General features: G+C 41.6%; 1 protein-coding gene across 1 annotated transcript; it reads right to left on the bottom strand.

Annotated features, from left to right (window-relative positions):
• Window positions 1-3,033: 3,033 nt before the first annotated feature.
• On the bottom strand, window positions 3,034-19,039 carry LOC117407259 (myotubularin-related protein 6-like). Its single transcript, XM_034915997.2, has 14 exons — window positions 18,850-19,039; window positions 16,937-17,056; window positions 15,023-15,185; window positions 14,021-14,178; window positions 12,306-12,434; window positions 11,816-11,950; window positions 11,269-11,401; window positions 10,791-10,900; window positions 9,945-10,070; window positions 9,655-9,704; window positions 8,143-8,343; window positions 6,007-6,141; window positions 4,586-4,712; window positions 3,034-4,161 (listed from the first exon to the last, which is right to left on the bottom strand). The coding sequence occupies exons 1-14, from the start codon at window positions 18,871-18,873 to the stop codon at window positions 3,883-3,885; spliced, it is 1,890 nt and encodes a 629-aa protein (XP_034771888.2). The 5' UTR covers window positions 18,874-19,039; the 3' UTR covers window positions 3,034-3,882.
• Window positions 19,040-19,391: the final 352 nt, after the last annotated feature.

Consider the following 19,391-nt stretch of genomic DNA (forward strand, 5'->3'; position numbering starts at 1 on the left):
CCCTAACAATAACAACATGAATGAATGAATCATGAATAAGCATACACTTTAAAATAGCACCACTATAAGCACTGAATGTACCCTGAATTACTGCCAGTTAATTATGGTATTTAAGACAGAATTATATCCGATTACTTTATTATAACTACCAAAACCTGAAATCTAAAACAATGGGGGGAAAAGTAAACACAGCGTACAGTGTTGGTACCAGTACTGTACATAGTGTATAACTAACATGGTTTTACTGACAAGCCATAGCTGTAGCAGGGTGTTAATGCTCTTGTGTTGTATATGTTGACTCCGCTATGCTGTTATTACTGGGTTTGTAATAATAAATTTAAAGGTAGCACTGTATTGAGCTTTGTTTTACAATAATCAATAGCAGTAATAGTGTGCTTGCACTCCCTGTTAATACTAACTAGATTGAAATAGCAGCTTCTAGATAGAACATGTTCAAATACGACCTCAGCATCGTTTTCACTGCTCCCCTGATCACTGTGGAGTCAAACCTTGCATAGCAAATACATTCCCTCCACCTCTCTTAAAGGGCAACTTGGTACGGGTATGTAATATCACAGTTATCTCAGATAATGTATCTGTATTCTTGTTAAGACTCACCTTTTTAAACCCAGAGAAGTTAAAAGCACCCTTACAGAGCTCTCCAATGTCTTCTCTCTGCAGCGGGTACCGAGAGCAGCCATTAACCTGTCCCCCCCTTGCAATGTAAGAAATACCACACAGAATATAACGTGGAACATTCCTTACATCCAGAGGCTAAGGGTTACACTGTGGTGTGCCAGCTGAACTTTGACTGAAGAACAGGCTGGTTAAGAAAGCTGTGGTTTTTCATTCCTCTGCCGAGCTGCTCTGTAACACAAAGTCCTTCTGGGGTCTTGCCGCTTCGTTCTAAATGACCTTTCCACCTCACCAATGTCACACAATGTCTGTATTCATGCAGTGAAGTGCTCTTTGATAACGAGGTAGCCTACATGTAAAACATTCACTTGTCTTGCCCTCTGAAAGATCGCCATTGGAGAAGCTGCCATGAGAAAGGTACAGTAGGTAGGCTGTGTTTTAATGTGTAACAGTGCAGTGTAATTAATTAATAATGTAATTACACTAGCACTGTACACATTCACTATTTCATCTAAAATCCATGCAAAATAAATGCAGTTCCTAAATTAGAGCATTGACTGCACAGTGCAGTCTTCAGCATTGTTTCAGAACTGGGAAAGCTTACAAAACCCATGGGTTTTCTGATGACCCATTTCGAGAAATGTACTTTTATACACGACTTCAGAAGAAAGAATATGTTTGTTGAAAGGCAAACGATCATCCAGAGATTACATAGCTGGTGGAAGAACGCAGGGACAGGGTGTAAACTGCGGTTGGTAATGGTTAGCATTGATCTTCGGAGGGAAGTGACAGCAGTGCTTCAGTTTTGAGCTTCCTATTGTTGGCTGTAACTAATCTAGTGTAATTAATCTAGTGTACACTCCATGTCTAGGTCTCTATCCTCATCTTTAAACCTGGACTAGTAATGAAGTCTATGGGCTCAGGATTCAGACGGATTGTTTCGAATCTGGCATGATTAAATCCGTCTGTTCAATCTCTCCTGCCAGGACCCTGTACACAATGGCAGGGCGACTGATCCACGTGGATAAGCAGGGAACAGCGGCGGACCCCCCCCCCGACCTGACCACAGGAGGGAGCTCTATCAAGCTCAGTGAGCACTTGTAAAATAAACAAGCCAACTGGAGAATGCAATACAAGTTATATGCCCAACAGAAGATAATAAACGAAAGCCTAATTGTTCAGTATAAATGACAGCCCTGCAGAAAATTCTAATTCAAACCCCCACATGGATTAATAGTTATTGGCCAGTCGGAGATTGTAATTATCGGGCAGTATTGATTATACTGCATGCATGCGAAACAACGGCCCCGCGTGGCTGTCTTGTGCTTGTCTGCTGCAGGACTCGTCTGTGCACATTCCCTGTGGGGTGGAGGACCTGCTCTGGAATGCACCGCACACAAGGCTGCAAGGGTGCTGTGAAGAATACAAAGGCATGCATGAATCCCTTAAAAAAAAAAAAAAAAAAAAACAGCCTCTTATTACTGCTTTATTCTCACCAATCAAACACAGGATAGGAGAATGTCATGCTTACAAATAGATAGAGTGATGGAATTTTTTTTTTTTAAGTGCAATATAGTTAAAAGCTCTAATAGATTTAAAGAATATTTTAATTTTCAAATTTATTACACAGATTACCCATAACCAGGCTTAAAATTATACAGAATTATCAACCTCTAATTTATTGCTTCTCGTACCTGAGCCTAATGTCCACTTAAAAAAAAAAGAATAAAAATGCATATCAATATTTAACACACGTTTATACTGCATTACATTGAGGCTCATGGTCCACTAGAAATAAATTCATAAAATGACATCTTTATATTTCAATTTGCATCCCTGTCAATGCAGGCACCAGTTTGAGTTCACCACATCAATGATAGGGTGCTTCGATGTGGCAAACTTTCTAATCACCCTGCACATAGTTTTCAATAACAAAAATGGTCTAATTTTTTTTAATCCAATTTTGCATAAAGAACCTTGCCTACAAAAACAAGAAACAATGCATTTACAGATCTCATTCGATTTCAAGTTTCCTGAACTATTTATAAGGCAATATATGTAACTGAGTTTCATTACCCTGCATTACACTCACATTCAATACAGACACTTGATGCATTAAATAAATACGTCTTTTTGGACCATGCATGGACTAGCTTTGCAGTGCAGTAGATCCACGGACTGTACATTTCTACATTATTTTCTGGAATAAATTAAAAAAAACTACTGACGACTGCGGTGAACCCATAACCAGGCTTAAATTTTGGTCATATCTGCAAATCAAAGTGTATAACTAAACTCTCGTTAGTTAAGGCTAAGAATCTAGAAAAGGCCACCAAAGTGTTAAATATTCTTTTTGTACATTCTGCAATAAAAGAATCTGTCCTAATGATGCATGACTGAGAAACAACATGAAATCTTTTATTTTAAAACACCACACACGTCATTTTGAAAGGGAGGCGAGTTATTTACTAAAAATAAAGACAACCAAACAGAATGCAGGAACTGTTTGAATTGTTTAGGCAGTCTAATAGCATCAGTTTGGGGTTAAAATATGCACATGGATGTAAATGACAGAAAAAAAGCTATCTCCTTTCATAGTGCCCTTTAATGATTGGGTTAATTCGTACAGTAAGTAATCTCCTTATGCTGTTCTTATCAGTTGAACAAAGAAGGCCACTGGAATATTACAATGAAATGGCAAAGGAGAAAGAGGTTATGAAGCGGGCAGAACAAGCTCTTCCATTAAAATCTGAAAAGCAGCTCAATATACAAACACATCTACCGAACAGACACGGACAAACAATATATGCAACAACCAAAAGAAATACAAAATAAACGTCTTTCTACAAACTTCAAGTACAAAAGGGAGAATGCAAATAAAATAAAAAAAGTAAAATATATACAAAAAAAAAGTTTTTAATACCATACAATTATATAAACACTACCCTCCGACAAGTACTTCCACAATGGAGAATTATTATTTATTTATTTATTTTAAGTCTAGCTTATCAATTGGAATTTTTTTCGATTAAGCAAATAAGAGAAACGGTAGTAGTTCCATAAAACCTGTCATTAGTGAACAGACTGTACCCGCCCCCCCCCCCCCCCTTTCCAAAGCCCTTCTGAAAGCCATGCACATAGTTATCACCCTTCGCTAGCACTCCGTTGTGGGGTAGCATGCACACAGTAGCAGTGTAGTGATCTTGGAGACATTGTGTTTGATTTATTGGATGTTTTCAGTCCGGGCTAGCAGGTCATTCTTGCCACCCCACGCTCCAGGCTGACCAGAGTGGGCTCTGGCTTTGTGAAGGATGCTGGCTCCTCTTCCTCTTCATTGTATCCATTTTCAGCACTGCTGCTGCCCTCCACAGTCCTAACGCGGTCACAGACAGACAGCTTCTGCTCGTCCTCCTTGCAATTCAGAGGGGCAGAGAGAATCAGCGACTTGGGCCGGACTGGGTGAACTGGATCCTTGGACTTGCTGTCAACTGCAATCGACAGGAAGACTCCTTGTTTCTGCAGCTTCTGAAAGAAAACAAGACAAGCACACAATGCAAATACAACGGCTTAATACCACTCCCTCCCACCTTCAAGGTGTCGCAAAGGTTTGCCTTGAAATCCAACGGGAATTTAACTAGTGTGTAATACGACTTGGTGACTGCACACTGTCAGAAACTGAACAAACTCACAAAATTTACAAAACAAAACACTGCTAAATGTTTAGGAGCGTTAGAATTTGATTTTATTATGAAGGGTTTTGAAGGGTTCCAGCATAACATTATTTTATTCATCATAAATTAGAACAATTTATGATGAAAAGCACTACATAAAAGTGTACATTATTATTATAAAGCTGAACAAAAAGTGCTTACACTTGCTGAACACACGCACACGCACACGCACACCGCTTTAGCTTTTTGAAGCTAACACTGTAATGCACTATACTTACAGCCTCCAGTGCTCTGGCCGCCTTCTCCAGGTCCCTGTTGCTAGCTTTTAGAGACAGGACCTGCTTCAACACAGACTGCCTGGGGTGCATGGATCGGTCAAACTGGTGGTACATATTCCTCCAGAACCTGCAGTCACAACCAGAAGCAGCAAGCATGACAAGATGCACTCATAATAGTAATAATAACAACAACACTACTATTTCTGTGTTGTTCTTTAACTCTTAGTACCCTTCTAAAAGTTTACTGTGGTACACTCCGCACAGTCATTTTGCAGTTTTTCCCCATGCATTTTCAATTAGTATACTATGCATTTCCCACAGTTTACTATTGTTTGACATGTGTGTTTTTTTACATACTTTACCATACCTCTCTTTGCTTTCCAATGCTTACCTATGCTTTACCCTGATTTCACTATGCTATATTACATTTTGCTATGTTTTTACTATGGGGAACTCTTATTAGGGTCGGGCCACATTCAGAGGTTTGTTCACAAGCCAAGAACTCTAAGGCAATTCTCAACCTCTGCAAGGTTTCTCAAGTGCAATCAACAGCATGTAACACCTGGATCAATGATCTGAAACTACAGAAGGGGACCTGGATAAAAGCACAGGTGAAAGTAGATGAGCAGATCCAGCAATCTGAGACAGCAGCAGCTAATGCAGGCACTTGTGAAGTTTACAGAACGCACAGCCCTGCAGTGCAGCGTGCTCTTCTGTTTTACAGTAGCTCTGAAGGGTCTGTGGAATAGAGATGCTGTTACAGTATAGCACTGCCTAGAGAGACTGGGATAAGGGAGAGAGACAGCATTCATTGAACAACGGATTGTCTGGGATAGCCATTCTGGAACTATAGAGGTCATACAGCTTGGAGGAGGCGAGTTCTTTGATTTGTTTTATAATGCTCTATTTACGTAATGTTGGCTAACAAGGGGATGAGGGTTAGATTTACTGGGATGACTTAGCAGTTTTATTCAGGTCAGGTTTTACTGTGAGCTAAATCAGAGTACAACCTGTACTAGCTACACCGCTATGCAACGCAACTCCCGTACCAATCCCTGGATTCAGTTTATATGTTACCTTTGCTCTGAATTTTTTACGTGTTTCTGTGTATGAAGACATTTATTTTGAAAAAGTGTTTTTAGGTTATATACTGGACTGGGTCACAAAGGCTGCTTAAAGATGATGTCACTGTAGACTTTCAAGATTATTTTACCTGTAGAATTCTGACCACTCTACTAGGAACCTGATTGGCTGAAACGATTGGAGAGGTTTATAATACAGTACAGCATGGGTTTTTATATCCAGCACCGGTTAGATCATTAAGATAGACCACAGTCTCTCAGAAAGGGTTGGAAGCTCTCTTTGGAACGAAGCTCTTGATGATCGGCGCTGTACTGCAGTGTGACGGATTAGAGACTCACTTGAAACTGAATGGCAGCGTGCTGGGTTCCAGAACTGGGTGTGTTTCAGAGAAGCCGGGCTGGTAAACAGGGTTCACATAGTTCTCCTGGTCATTCAGAAGAAACTGCCACAAGGAGTACGTCTTGTCTTTCAACCTGAACGAGAGAAAGGAAAAAGGGTTAAAGCGCCAACTGAAAGAATGTCTTCTGTGGGCTTTGCAGAACAGCTCATACAGGCAGGAGGCACAGCTACAGTGCAGTCCGCTACCTGCTGTCAAGTCTGTTCCGTGGGAAGCCTGCCATTGTCTATGGGAGAGCGTCCTCCTTCTGTCTTCACATGCATGCCTATAACATTACCTTCACACGGGCTGCTTCATAGAGAAGACTACGGCTATTACAAGAGTGAGAAAGCATGAAATACAGTAAATTATACAGTCTCTAAAAGGGCCAGAACCAGCTCACTAACTGCTTCATTTAAACTGCAATGAGAATCCTATTTGAAATTCTAATACAGGGGTGGGAATAAGACTCCCAGTGCACAGCAGTTAGGTCCATTCCTGGTTTTACTAGGAGTTAATAAGAAACAGCTGAGCTTGTTACCTACAAACTGTGGCTAATCAAGTTTGTAGTAAAACCTGAAATGGGTGAAACCTCTGTGCAATAGGAGCCTTATTTCCATCCCTGTAATATCTCAATGTGTTTGACATAAAATTGACCCCTATTGTGTTGTGTTGTTTTGTACTGCGTTGTACTGTTCTGTGAAATGGATGGGTGCGCACAACTCTCGGGGTCACCCAGCCAAAAGATCTGCAAGGACACCACGCATTGTTTTCCCATAAAGCAAAAAGCAGTTCAGCCAAGGGGGAAACAAAAAAGAATTCCGACAGCAGCCATCCATTCGTCTGAGACATTCCTAAAAATATTTGCGGATGACCCCCTAACGAACAGGGGGCACCCCTAATACACTGCACAGAGCTCTCCATTCCTGAGTCAATTAAAACACAATGACTAGTAGAAGCAACAGTTTATATATAAAGATCTTTAAAAACAGTTCATGTGAATTACAGATAACATCCTTCATGGGTTAGCTCCTCAGACATGCTCTCTGAATACGATCCAGCCTGTTCTCCACGCTCTTCTCCCACAGTCCTGAATGCCCTCCCCACCTGTGGGAGGTGGGGAGGGCATTCAGAACTGTGAGAGGTGGGGAGGGCATTCAGAACTGTGAGAGGTGGGGAGGGCATTCAGAACTGTGAGAGGTGGGGAGGGCATTCAGAACTGTGAGAGGTGGGGAGGGCATTCAGAACTGTGGGAGGTGGGGAGGGCATTCAGGACTGTGAGAGGTGGGGAGGGCATTCAGAACTGTGAGAGGTGGGGAGGGCATTCAGGTACTGCGCTCCCCAACTATGGAATTCTCTGCCAAAACATGTCAGGGACTCACCAATTTTTAAATGTAGATTAAAAACCTATTTGTTTGACATTTATTATTATTTAAAATGTATTATACGTACAGCACTTTATAAACCTGTATTGTACTGTACAGTAGTGCATTGTACCTTACTATAGTGTACTGTACTGTACAGTATTATATTGTACTGTACTGCATTGTATTGTACTGTACAGTATTGTACTGTACAGTACTGTATGATCAGTTCTGTATTGTATAGTATTGCATTGTACAGAACTGTATTGTACAGTACAGTACTATACTGTATTGTACAGCTCTGTATTGTATTATATTGTACAGCACTGTATTGTACAGTAATGTATTGTACTGTACAGTACTGTATTGCACTGTATTGTATTGTACAGTTCTGTATGGCACTGTATTGTTTTGTACAGTTCTGTATGGCACTGTATTGTATTGTACAGTTCTGTATGGCACTGTATTATATTGTACAGTTCTGTATGGCACTGTATTGTATTGTACAGTTCTGTATGGCACTGTATTGTATTGTACAGCTCTGTATTGTATTATATTGTACAGCACTGTATTGTACAGTTCTGTATTGCACTGTATTGTATTGTACAGCACTGTATGGCACTGTATTGTATTGTACAGCACTGTATTGTACAGTTCTGTATTGCACTGTATTGTATTGTACAGTTCTGTACTGTGTTGGTCTCTCAGGTAAGGTCTGCCGCATGGTTTCTCACCTGAGCTCTTCCCGTTCTCTCTGACAGTTCCCCAGGAAGTTCCCGAACTGGCAGGAGTGGACGTGCTCGTGGATCTGGATAAGGAACCACTCGTTGTACTGGAAGGCCTGTGGAAACTGCTCCGTCAGCTGCCACACGCACTCCAGGAACTGGGTGAACACAGGGGACACTTCCTTGGGGTCCCCGTCCAGCTGATCACACCTGGGAATCCGTGCGGGAACAATGGGTTTATTCAGTGCATCTGAGGAGGTTACAACTGTAACACACTGGGAGTGGCGAAGAACAGAACATGTAAGAAGAGGCTACAAGACTGCAGACTGCCTGGTAATGAATGATCACTTTAATGACTGCTAACACACGCTTCAATTACACTGCCTAATCTATTTAATGGGAGCTGTAGAAATATCATTTTTTCCCCTTGTTTTTCCAAGGTTACTTAATTATGGTACATTATCCAGTGTAATCCCCTTCCCTTTCCGCAGGGCTTTTCAATCATCATCACTGGATTGGAGCAGCAGCAGCACAGTCACCCACAGCTGCTGCTCCTCGCTGCCATCTTGTGACGGAAATGCTGTAGGACACCTTCATTTAACAAATTCAGAAGAATAAATCGAACCATACTACAGCAAAAAGTACCCAAGAATCGTATTCAGAAACATCCCTCAAGTGTAAAGCAATTTCTTTATTTGAAATATGACTTATCCATAACCCAGGGGCTGACCGAGGAGAGCAATGCATGGCCACTGTGCAGTCAGTCTACAAAGTACCTATGCTTGAAGACTAAAGACTGGTTCACACCGGGCATACGATTCAGACGGACACTACGAACGCACCACCTTGCGTTCAAATCGTAGATGCTGCAGATGAGTTGGTAGATTTCAACTTCTAAGCGTCAAGTTGGTGACGTCGCTCGCGTTCAACTAATCACACGCCTTTCTCTTTCCTTTAGAATTTTACAAGTACAATTTAACGTTTATTCTTTGAAATAAATTATACTTGTATAGCGGAAAACGTTTAAAGAACTAATAATAATAATTAAGCATGTGCGATATCATAAACAAACAGATAAATAATCTGAATGAAAACTAACAACTCAGGAATTTAAACCGTGTTCACTGAAAGCGGGATGGTTAAATTGAGTGAATGTCAGTGATTTTACCATGAAACTGAATGGTGGCATTTGCTGTCAATCACACAATAATTATTTTTTGTTTTTTTGTATCAGCTGTTTATAAGAGGCTCTGCGGTTCTACAGTGTACAAGTTAAATGCAGCTGTGTGCACGACTCCCCGAACCTCCAGAAGAGTGTGGTCTTTTTTAAACCAATCAGAATGAACTAACGCAGGGAGAAGATTGCTCAGTGTGAACTACAGCCTGCGTCCGTTCGTAGCGTCCGTCTGAATCATATACCCAGTGTGAACCAGCCTTAACATTAGCACATATTCACACAATAGACATCTACTCTCGTATTAAAATACAATATATTCATGTTAGAGTATTTTAGAACAGTACCTGTCAGCAAATTTGTGCCCAAATGAGATCCAGTCTTTTTCTATCAAAACCTTGGACAAGAAAAAAAAGTTATCACAAAAAAAAACTTAATACAAAGATTAATAGTTCAGATTATACTTACAAACAAGAGATATAAAACTATACAAATGAGAGAGTAAAAATGTACAAACGAGAGAGTAAAACTGTACAAACGAGAGAGAGATAGTAAAACTGTACAAACTAGAGAGACAGTAAAACTGTACAAATGAGAGAGGTTTACAAAAGCAAGACTAGATCAGCATATACAGTACCATGAGACCCTTGATGGTCCGGTAGAATGGATCCATAAGCAGAGCCCCTAAAGAGCAGACCTGGGCCGTGCGATCCCAGCCGTCAGAACAGTGCACCAGCACACTGGCGCCTTCCACTGTGACTGCCTGCAGCAGAGACAGAGACACAAACACAGCAGTGATGCACTGGGACTGCCTGCAACAGAGACACAAATACAGCAGTGATGCACTGGGACTGCCTGCAACAGAGACACAAATACAGCAGTGATGCACTGGGACTGCCTGCAACAGAGACAGAGACACAAACACAGGTGATGCAGCGAGTAGCAAACAACAAGCAAGCCTCCACTGAAGCACCTCGCTGAGTAGAACAGCCTGTTCAGTAGAGTACCTAGTGGGAGGATGATAGCTAATAGATAATAGATGGACAGCCTCTGTGTGCTGAATCCTGAGTCTGTCAATTGGCACCAAATGCATGGCAAGTGCTATGTCCAGGTTCAAGCTGCATCGTTATAAAGGTACTTGCCTGTGAGCGTCACGCGCTGAGATTGAAATGAACACGCAGTCACCTTTACTTGATCCGTTTCATTACAGTAGCAATACGGAAGTGCAAGGGCAATTACCAGCCCAAGAATACAAAATGCACAAGCTTTCGACAGGAACAAGTTAAAAAGGGTTCGGTTTCATGGCTTGGGATGCAACATATACACAAGTTACAATATTTCAGCTGTGAAGCTCATGTAGGGAGATGTCACACAAGCTAGCTCCTATACAGCGTCTGTCTGTCAATTACTGCACCCAGTACCATCTACGAAGAGACACCTCTCCCTGCGAGCGCGTGTATCATACTGGACATCAACGACTTACTTTAGCTAAGATGACAGCAGCATCCAGAACAGCTTTGATGTGACGCAGCCATCCCGAGCTCTCCAACCCCGAGAAATAGTCAGTCATGGACAGAGACTTTGTACCAATTACTGAAACATAAACAAATAAATACAAAAACAGACAGGAAGCAATCACAGACGAGAACAGACAAAGCATGTAAACATCGATCACTGTAGCTCTGACTCCCCATTAAAAAATGTTGCTGTTGTTTAGATCGTACAGCTTCATATTCTTTTTTGAATTTAATTGAAAAAATCTGGCAGAGCTCCCTCTCCCTCTCCCTCTCCCTCTCCCTCTCCCTCTCCCTCTCCCTCTCCCTCTCCCTCTGTGTGATTGATGATGGATTGCACTTCACCGCAGTCACTTAGGGAGAAGGCAGCCGCACCTCCCATGTGTTGTTCTCACACGGGTAAGTGCAGTCCAGTGTCTTCAAGACAAGCAGCAGCCTTGCACTGACCTTCGAGAAGCTTCTGGAGGCTGGCCCTCATGACGTGGATGTTCTCGATCCCTACAAACTGGAACCTGATATTGGAGTAGTTGTCTTCGTTTTCATAGCCCTTCCCTGCAGCTCTGTTGGCCAGGGCGTTCAGCTGCAAAGCAAACACAAAGGATTTGACAGTGCGGTCTGCGGTACACTAACTCTGCAGAGTCCCACAATCATGCAGCATTCTCTAATAGTTTAGCATTCTTCATTGACAGTTAAGTTTGTGTTTCCCAAAAATAGCTCAAAAGTGAGCTACTTTTGGGAAACACAAACACATCAGTAGGAGGTTACAGCACATCTTCAAGCAGGATCGGGGTCAATTCCTATTTTTCAATTCCAACTCCTTTTTAAAATCAATTCCAATTCCCATCCCCTTTTAATCAATTCCAACACATCATTGAAAAACAAGATTTGCCCCCAACCCTGTCCTCAAGATCATGTATTAGATAAAGAAGCACACATTGGCTGTAAACCCCAGCAGGCGACACAGGCATGATCAGCTGGTCAGCACTGGTCCTACCTTGGGTCTTGTGTCCATGACGTACATGAAGCGGCTGTTGTGATTGGCTTTGCTGATGGCCTGCAGCATGTGCTCATCTTCCAGACACCTGGCACTGAAGCCAGAGAGAGGCTGACTGCAGCGACACACAGCGGCCTGGAGAGAAGAGAATGTGAGCACCCTCCGTATAGGCTGGTATGTACAGGAGACACGCGGATAATGCTGTCTTCATGCAAGCCCTATTTTCTTTATTTTTTATTGGTTTCTATAATGGTGATTGCCAAGACAGGTATCGCATTACTGTACTGTACATGAACTTGCAAGGAAACACGAACAGGACCCACATATTTTGATAAAGCAAATTGAACAGCGCCCTTCAGGAATTGTTATTTCCCCCCTACTTATGTGTGTCTGTCACTGAACACGACAATGGGAGTTCTTGTAACACTGAGCCAAATCTTTCAAAGGAACGTCAAAATCTAGGCATGCAACAGTGACTTGCCAACTGTACCTTTTTCTCCTGGTAGAAATAGGATAGCACTGGGAACCTCCCTTTACTCCGGAATTTGGAGCTTCCCACGATGATGGGCTTGCTTGCTGACACTGGGACAAAGAGGTCTCTTGGATAGGTGTCACAAACCTGAAAGGATTGCGTGAAACAGAAGAGGGGGCTGATTTAGGTAGATTACTGACATTACCAGCTGCTAGGAATCTGAGCAATCAGGCTCCTGCTGTATGTGCTCTGAACTGATCTCGAGCCGATTCAGAAAAACTTTTGCAAAAGCGAATTAATAACACAAAACCAATTACAGGTGATTAACAGCATCTCGGATAACCAGCTCAGTAGGTTTCTGCAGTACAGTAAATTAATCCATTATTCTTAACCAGCACTGTTCTGCACTGCATACAAAGCTTGCCACTGGGCCAAGCCATACAGTATATTTCAATTTTAGACTGATAAAGCAGCCATTTCTCACTGAATCTCCGATACGGTGTGCACTGAAAGCAGAGTCAAGTAAGTTGTAGAGATCTGGACTCCACTTCAGGAGTGTTTCCCCCGTAGTAAGTCGTGCTGAACCGTCAGGATCGTTGAGTCGGTGAAATAACGAGACACAGTTTCTGCAATCAAGCTGAGTTTATTCACTGGAATGAAGGCTATGCATGGCTCTTTTCTAGTTGCTGTCTTCTGAGTACTTATCATAGCGAGTACACATACAGGGATAAGTAAAGTATAGCTAGCAACATAGCTGAAGGTTTCAAACAGACTTCATAAGCTGTAGTAAAGTGAAATAACAAGAGCGCATCTACTCCGTTACTAGTAGTTATCTGCCATATCCCCTTCTCCTGGTGTGCGATGGTCTGACTACTGAGACCCTACAAGGGGTGGAATGTCCCAGGGGAGTGGCTAAGCATAACAGAAATACATTTCAGTGCAAGCTGATTCACTGACAAACTGGAGCACACTGTAACAGAGTAGACTCTCGCTAATCGAAACCCGAGGAGAGTGCGGATTTCATCATTTGCTTTGTTCACAATCTCAAAGGCTGCTATTAAAGTAAAGTCCAGAATCATCCCCTAACACTTTCCCCACTTAGTAATACCGATTAAGAGTTTGGATCTCTTTTATTTCAGCAGTGTGGAGTAGTGGTTAGGGCTCTGGACTCTTGACCGGAGGGTTGTGGGTTCAATCCCCAGTGGGGGACACTGCTGTTGTACCCTTGAGCAAGGTACTTTACCTAGATTGCTCCAGTAAAAACCCAACTGTATAAATGGGTAATTGTATGTAAAAATAATGTGATATCTGTATAATGTGAAATAATGTATAATGTGATATCTTGTAACAATTGTAAGTCGCCCTGGATAAGGGCGTCTGCTAAGAAATAAATAATAATAATAATAATAATAATAAAGAGGAATGTTAATAACTTTTGGGCCTAATTTAATCAAAATATAAATGAATTCAATAAACAATGTGAATGTGGAGATTTATGGGGGATTTTTTTGTTTTTTTTTATGCTGCCTTATCGATGATATCTCAGACGAATCTCAGATGTAATTGAACTGGACCCTTTGTGAAGAAAGCACAGAAATAGAAGCAAGGCCCTTGCTGGTAAAGGCCACTGGCTATTAATCTGAATATAGAGGAAGTGGTCTTAAAAACAATAGTTTAAGAAATGGAGAGCTGCTGCAGCCCATCCAGAGACAGCCTGGGTGTGCTTCCCTCACCTTGTAGTTCCTGTTGACGTCAGTCAGCTGCCAGTGGTCACATGGCACGCCCATCCGCTCGTACTCCGAGGCCAGATCAATGAGCTGCCAGCCGCCCGCCCTCTGCTGCTCGCTCTGCTTTGGGTTATAGGAGAAGGCATAGAGATCGTCGTAGGAGGCTGGAAGTTCAAGGAAATCACAATTAAGAAATTGTATGTCCGTTCTAACTTTATGTTACCTGTTACAACTAAACAGTGGCCCTCTTCAAACAGTGCAGAACCCTGAAAAGGAAATCTCTTCAGCTCTTAACCATCGAGAAGATCAATCTTATTCTGTTCTAAAATTGAAAAGGAATATTTTTTCATTTTGAATCAGATTGGAAAATTAAAGCATACTCTGTACCACATTACAGAAATAAAATGTAGTACACATAAATAAAACAACCCCAGTGCCCAATACAATGACCTATCACAGAAAAAAGAGAAGTTCAAAACAGAGAAGCACTTCTGTACAGTAGGGGGGGGGGGGTGTTTCCTTCGCATCTTTTGGATGCACTTATAAATCCTGTCACATGAACCAATATGAACAGTGTTTCTTCCAATATTCAGATATTTGTCCCAGCACTAATTATCTCATGTTATCACCCAAATCCCAGAGCCAGCCCGAACGTCAAACAGCACCAGACCTGTTTTCAATTCCTGTTTTTCAATTCTAATCCCAGTTCCCTTTTCATCAATTCCAACACATCACTGATCAAATGATGATCACTGCTTTCATTTGAAGCCAATTCCATTGACTAACAGTGGCTTTGATTGAAGTAATGTGTTGCCACTGTGAGAAGCTCATTTTAACAGAATACTGCCGATTGCAGTTCTGCTCAGTGACGTGCTGGAATGGATTAAAGGGAATGGGAATTGGAGTTGGGAATGGATTTGAACATGGAATTGGAATTGCAAAGCAGGGATTGGCCCAGCCCCTGCCTCACATGTCCCGTACTCCACACGGACTGCATGCTTCACGCACCTGGTCTGCGCAGCAGTAACAGCGAGCTGTAGATGTCGTGACAGTCTCGCTCTCTCGGGATCACGAAGTGGACAACCCTGAAGTTACGGCAGTGGATCACCAGGGGGCACCCAGACGTGGTTAAGGACAGTTTTTCTACCACCGCAATGTGGTGATGGAGAATCTGTTTCAGTGGAAGAAGGGCAATTACATTACCGGGGTAAAAAAAATACAGCACTGGTTTTTTGTGAAAACTATATATAATATTGCTTCATTTTCAGAAAAGATCATTAAAATAATATTTAGTGGAATAAGAGGCTCTGGTGCCTGGGGTCATGTTAAATGCTATAAGCAGTCAATGGAAGTGTAATATATAATGTGCATTGTGTCCAAAATCTCAAAAGCACATTGAAATGATGTAATAAATACTGATTATTCCTGCACTGACCTGACTTCTATATAGATGTTTGATCCTTAATTACAATTAGACAGAAACACACTGAAGTAACTTGCATACATGTCAGAGGTGTGATTTTCATAGGCATGGCACACAAAGGGCTGTGTATTCATTCATGAAAGCGACGTGTTTTAGATTCAGTGCTATTGAACAGACCCCATTACATTTTTATCTATGTATTTTTTTAAATCTAAAACACAAAGCAACTAGCAGCAGATTACAACAATGAGATAGGCAGGGGGGTAGTTTCCCTTCCTTACACAGCTCAGCTCATCTCTTGTACCACCGAATATGGCTATCAGAAATTCCACAGTGCAAAGGGAAAAGAAACGCGACGACGTGTCCTGTGCTCGATATACAGCACAGCTTCCCACTCAAGTACGAGGTGGCCAACCGCAAGGCATCGGCTGCGGTAGCAAATGCCAGCTTGGTCATTATCAGCTTGGCATTCACGGCACAGCAGAGCAAACAGTTCAGGAAAGGCAGTCCATTCAGCCTGCTTCAGCAGAGCTTCTGTTTCCTCTGCTTCGTTTCCAAGGCGACCTCACTGTGCTGGGCAGTCACAGCTGTGGTTGTATCTCCATTAACTTCCTATTGAAATGTCTCCTTCTTTGGAAACAAAATAGCCAAGTCTGACAGAATCAGCAGAGGCGATTCACATGCAGGGAATGGGGATGACAAAGCAAGCCCAGGGCACTCAGACACTGTAGTGAGACGGGGAACGCACTGAACCAAACCCGTAAGGGACAGTCATGATCTGCGATACAGTATAGTTACAGGTTCAGCAGGCATATTCGTTTGCCTTGCTGTTATAACAGTTTTAAATGAATTCAGAAGGAATATTCATTTGTCTTGTTGTTACATAACAGTTCTACTAGATAATGTACTGCTTACTAAACAGGGGAGCAATGTCTTGGCAATGTTGTGACTCTGGTCCAATCAATATGTGTAACAGCATGAACAGTACTGGTTATTCTCCTTGGTTTAGTTTAGTTTGAGTACACGTTTAGATACATTTGTAAACGCAGCAGCCCTAGAGTTTTTAATTTATGCTTTTTGATATTTATAATGGTTGGGTATTGCTGGTTTCTTAATTACGACTATTTCCTGATTTTCCTTGTTTTGTCAAAAGTGGTTGCTTTCCTGAAAGGAAAGTGAAGCTCCTGCAGGGATGGCAATAAGACTCAAAATGCATAGCAGTTTGATTCATTCCTGGTTTTACTAAGAGTTGGCTAATCAAGCTCATAGTAAAACCTGGAATGGGTGAAACTGCTATGCAATAAGAGTCTCATTCCCATGCCTGTCTTGGTTACCATGAAAACCATCTAGCCTCAGAGAGCACAAAACAGATTCCCTATCCATTAATGTATGCTTCAATCAATCCTTTAACCAGGAGTGTCAGGTAAAATCAAACCATTTATAAAGATCTGCTTGCAAGTGGGAGCAGCAAAAAAACGAATATGCACTAATATTCTTACCCAAGTTTCTTCAGAAGCAGCAGTATTGGACTCTATGAATAAGAGATGAGTTGCAGTGAGGTACAGTGTTCCAGCTGTCGCTCGACTGCTGAACCGGTCTAACAACTTCACCTGTTCAACCTGAAACAAGATACAAATAAGCTCCTTCAGTCCTCCAGCACTCTGTGCTCACACAGCAGGCACTTCAAGCAAGGCTCTGCCTTTGAGCAGGAGCTCTGCCAAGAGGTCACGTCACGGTTCACAAGCAGACAGTTTCAAACAGATTCAAAGACGACATTAGTGGAATATAGAGTAAGCACTGTGTGAAATCTCAAAAGCTGCTTGAAATCCTGGAGACGGCATCTGTCCACTTTGTTATTCACGACATTATTAAATACCTTGTTTCATATGCTACAGAAATTACTTAATTACCCTGGTACTGTATGTCAACAACAGTATCATGACTCATTGAAAGCCTTAACCCTTAGTATTTGCTCAGTACAGACTCACCCATGCATTATGTGGTTTAAAACCAAAGTAAACAAGTTCAGATGAAAGTAAACCCATCTCTGTGATAGTGCTATTAATTTAACATCTACTGTAAAGCTACATTTGACAGCTGTAGAAAGAGAATAACATGTATAATGAATAACTTTCAAGTCTGAACCTGAAATAATGTACAATATTGTAGTTTTGCATGCCATACTTATGAAATGAAGTTCCAGCCAATGCTTTACAGTGCTGTATTTAAATTGAGCAATAACCATACAATGGCATCAAGGATATCATTTCATGCAATTTAAGATGAGAGGTAGCAGTGCCATTCAAACAAAAACTTTTTTTTTGATTAGCACCTTTATAAATCAGTCATGTACATGTATTCCAACACTGTCACATGCACATCCTCACAATACCTTCACTCAAACAACACTGTCACATGCACATACACATCCTCACAATCCCTTCACTCAAACAACACTGTCACATGCACACACATCCTCACAATCCCTTCACTCAAACAACACTGTCACATGCACACACATCCTCACAATACCTTCACTCAAACAACACTGTCACATGCACATACACATCTTCACACTACCTTCACTCAAACAACACTGTCACATGCACATACACATCTTCACACTACCTTCACTCAAACAATGCCATTCCACAGTATCTACTGATGAACTAACCAGAAAACGCTACAGTTGTAAGGATTACATATTTAATTGCATTTTGATAAATATATCATAACCTATACGTTTCATGTTACAGTAAACCAGACACAATGCTGGATTGGTGGTGACAGACACTACCTGATAACCCATTTTATTACACACTTCCTGGTGCACTGTTAGACAGTCTAGAAACTTAACCAACAATCCCCACCCAGCAAATTAAGTATTGGGAAGCTGTTGCATGCAAAATCAACATGACATGACTGTGCAATTTCAACGTAGTCCTTAGCTATGCTCCTTTAACCGGCTGTGTTTGTGGGTTTTTTTTTTCTGAATGTGTTTCATGGCTACCATGACAATGGTACACCGCATTACACTGTGCCTTGCTTGTGTCAGGTATCTGAAGCCCTGAACAGAAGACGCTCAAGTGCACCGGCTATTGCAGCTTTCAGATTTAATGACGAGTCCGGGCACTGACCTGAAATTAATAGAAGCAGCACATTCATCATACAACTGGCTCTGGGGCGGTGGTGAATTTTAAACTTGTACAGTATTTCAATTAATCAAAACAATTAACAGCAACAAACAAGACAACACAATAGCACCTCTAATGCAAGCGCTCGTGAAAGCCTGGAATGCAGAAACACATTGTAATCATTTCTACTAAAGCGCACATTGTGATGGATATCCATATGTAGCACGACGCACTGTAGCTCAAGTGATAATAAACAACGAAATGTTATCTTTGCTTACCTTGGGCGTTGTGATGTGTTCCATTTTAAAACAGTACAACGGTTTACAATATGGGAAACCAAACAGACGCAGTGTACCATTAGTTGTTATGAAAGAATATCGCAAAAAAAGTGTTTATTTGTATTTGTGTAAACAGCGTCTGCACACTCCTCCTGCAACCTATTCTAGCGCTGACTTCCTACTGTGACGTACCTATAGCAGACTGGGATCACGTGTCGCTTGCAGCCTGACTTCCTTTGATGCGGCGCTATGCACGCTGGGAAATGTAGTTCAGTTTGCTTAACGGTACTGGCATCTTGGTAAAACAGAAAAAAAAATTACATTTTTTTATACATTTAAAAATGGATATTTTGTTATTTAATTGTACTCTCCATGTTGTGTATGCAGGTCATGCTGATCGATACTTATGATCCTGAGAAGTGCTTGCTTTTCTTTTTGTATATATTAGTACCGTATTATGAAGACAACAAGCGCATATTTATATCGCCTCTCTCCCAGTTTTATTTTGCTTGATTTTAGATCTATACGCGCATATGTGCAAG

Source organism: Acipenser ruthenus, chromosome 9 (genome assembly GCF_902713425.1).
Source record: "Acipenser ruthenus chromosome 9, fAciRut3.2 maternal haplotype, whole genome shotgun sequence".
Taxonomy (NCBI): Eukaryota; Metazoa; Chordata; class Actinopteri; order Acipenseriformes; family Acipenseridae; genus Acipenser; species Acipenser ruthenus.

Excerpts from the sequence above, each read along its gene's own strand:
- LOC117407259 (XM_034915997.2), bottom strand. The coding sequence starts at position 18,873 with ATGGAACACATCACAACGCCCAAG. Across the intron at positions 15,186-16,936 it reads CTGCTTCTGAAGAAACTTGG|ATTCTCCATCACCACATTGC; the intron begins GTAAGAATATTA and ends CCACTGAAACAG. Across the intron at positions 14,179-15,022 it reads GTTACTGCTGCGCAGACCAG|CCTCCTACGACGATCTCTAT; the intron begins GTGCGTGAAGCA and ends TTGAACTTCCAG.